General features: G+C 47.5%; 1 protein-coding gene across 1 annotated transcript in view; it reads right to left on the bottom strand.

Annotated features, from left to right (window-relative positions):
• The window catches only part of RPTOR (regulatory associated protein of MTOR complex 1), a 158,894-nt gene that overhangs the window by 525 nt on the left and 157,248 nt on the right, over window positions 1-1,121 (bottom strand). The window contains exon 33 of the mRNA XM_018566513.1: window positions 603-732. Within this exon, the coding sequence (XP_018422015.1) occupies window positions 603-732 (130 nt within the window). The remainder of the gene's footprint in view (window positions 1-602; window positions 733-1,121) is intronic.

Here is a 1,121-nt window from a genome sequence, read left to right as displayed (position 1 = left end):
AAGGTAAAAAAAAAAAAAAAAAAAAAAAGATTAAAAAGGAGAACTGTGAGGTGAGTGTTTTTCACTCACCTCATAGTTCTAGCCGACGGGTACAACTGGCTCTGCCTCTAGATAGGCAGAGCCAGCTGTCACTCACGCAGCTGGGCGGATCCAGACATCGATGTCGGGATCCGCTGCGGCGTCTCAGTATACCGCGAGCTTAGGGTGACGGGAGGAAGCTAGTTTGTGTCCTCCCGTTACCCTAAGGAGAACTATGGGGGAAAACACTGACCCCATACTTCTCCTTTAAACCACAAACAGCCTGTAAAAAAGGGTTACAATTTTGGAGAAAATTGCTATTTTACCCTAAATGTAAACTTCAGGCGGAGTTTGGTATCAGCCTGGTAAAGGAACATGCTGGTAGGAGGAGAGAGAAGAGCGACGGAGAGATGTAGCCGTTTGCTGCTGTTTTATATCAAACGGTGAGAAATGTTTATAATCACCGGCTGCTTCCACGCGGATAGTAGAATCCGATGGCTCGGTAACAATTTAACTCAAAAACACAAAAAAAAGAAAAAGAAATGGTTTGACTTAAAAAAATGCAAATATCCCAAAACACGTACCCAGTGAGGATGGAACGCTAAGCAGCTGATGGCGCCGATCCTCTGCCCCATGAATCCGTCATAGTACTTTATATTGCTGATCAATTCTCCGCTTCCATTGTATATGGCGATAAATTGGTTCATGGAACCGCTAGAGGAACGGAGGAGAGAGAAAGAAAAGTATAAAGTGTTTGTACCGGAGGCGGAGTCCCGCCAACCAACCAACCAACTATGGACCTCCAAGATGAATGATATCCTCCAAGCAGAACATCTGATCTCAACATGAAACATACCGAGGATAACTGCACACAGACCCGCTACCGGTGATGACGCCAACATCCTCCTATAGGAGCTGAGGGGCAGTATGAGACCACAGTACCATGGAAAGCCTCAGACCCATTGGTGGAGGCGGCTGCCTGTGTATGGTGATGCCTTCTATAGCGGCAACCTACGGAGAACAGGTCCCCATATCTCCGCACTGCCACTGTATATTCCCTCCTCACCACCAACTCCCCCACCTCTCCCCCCTAACCACCACCC

Source organism: Nanorana parkeri, unplaced genomic scaffold (genome assembly GCF_000935625.1).
Source record: "Nanorana parkeri isolate BGI_ZX_2015 unplaced genomic scaffold, ASM93562v1 scaffold954, whole genome shotgun sequence".
Lineage (NCBI taxonomy): Eukaryota > Metazoa > Chordata > Amphibia > Anura > Dicroglossidae > Nanorana > Nanorana parkeri.
This window is presented reverse-complemented; position numbering and strand designations above follow the sequence as displayed.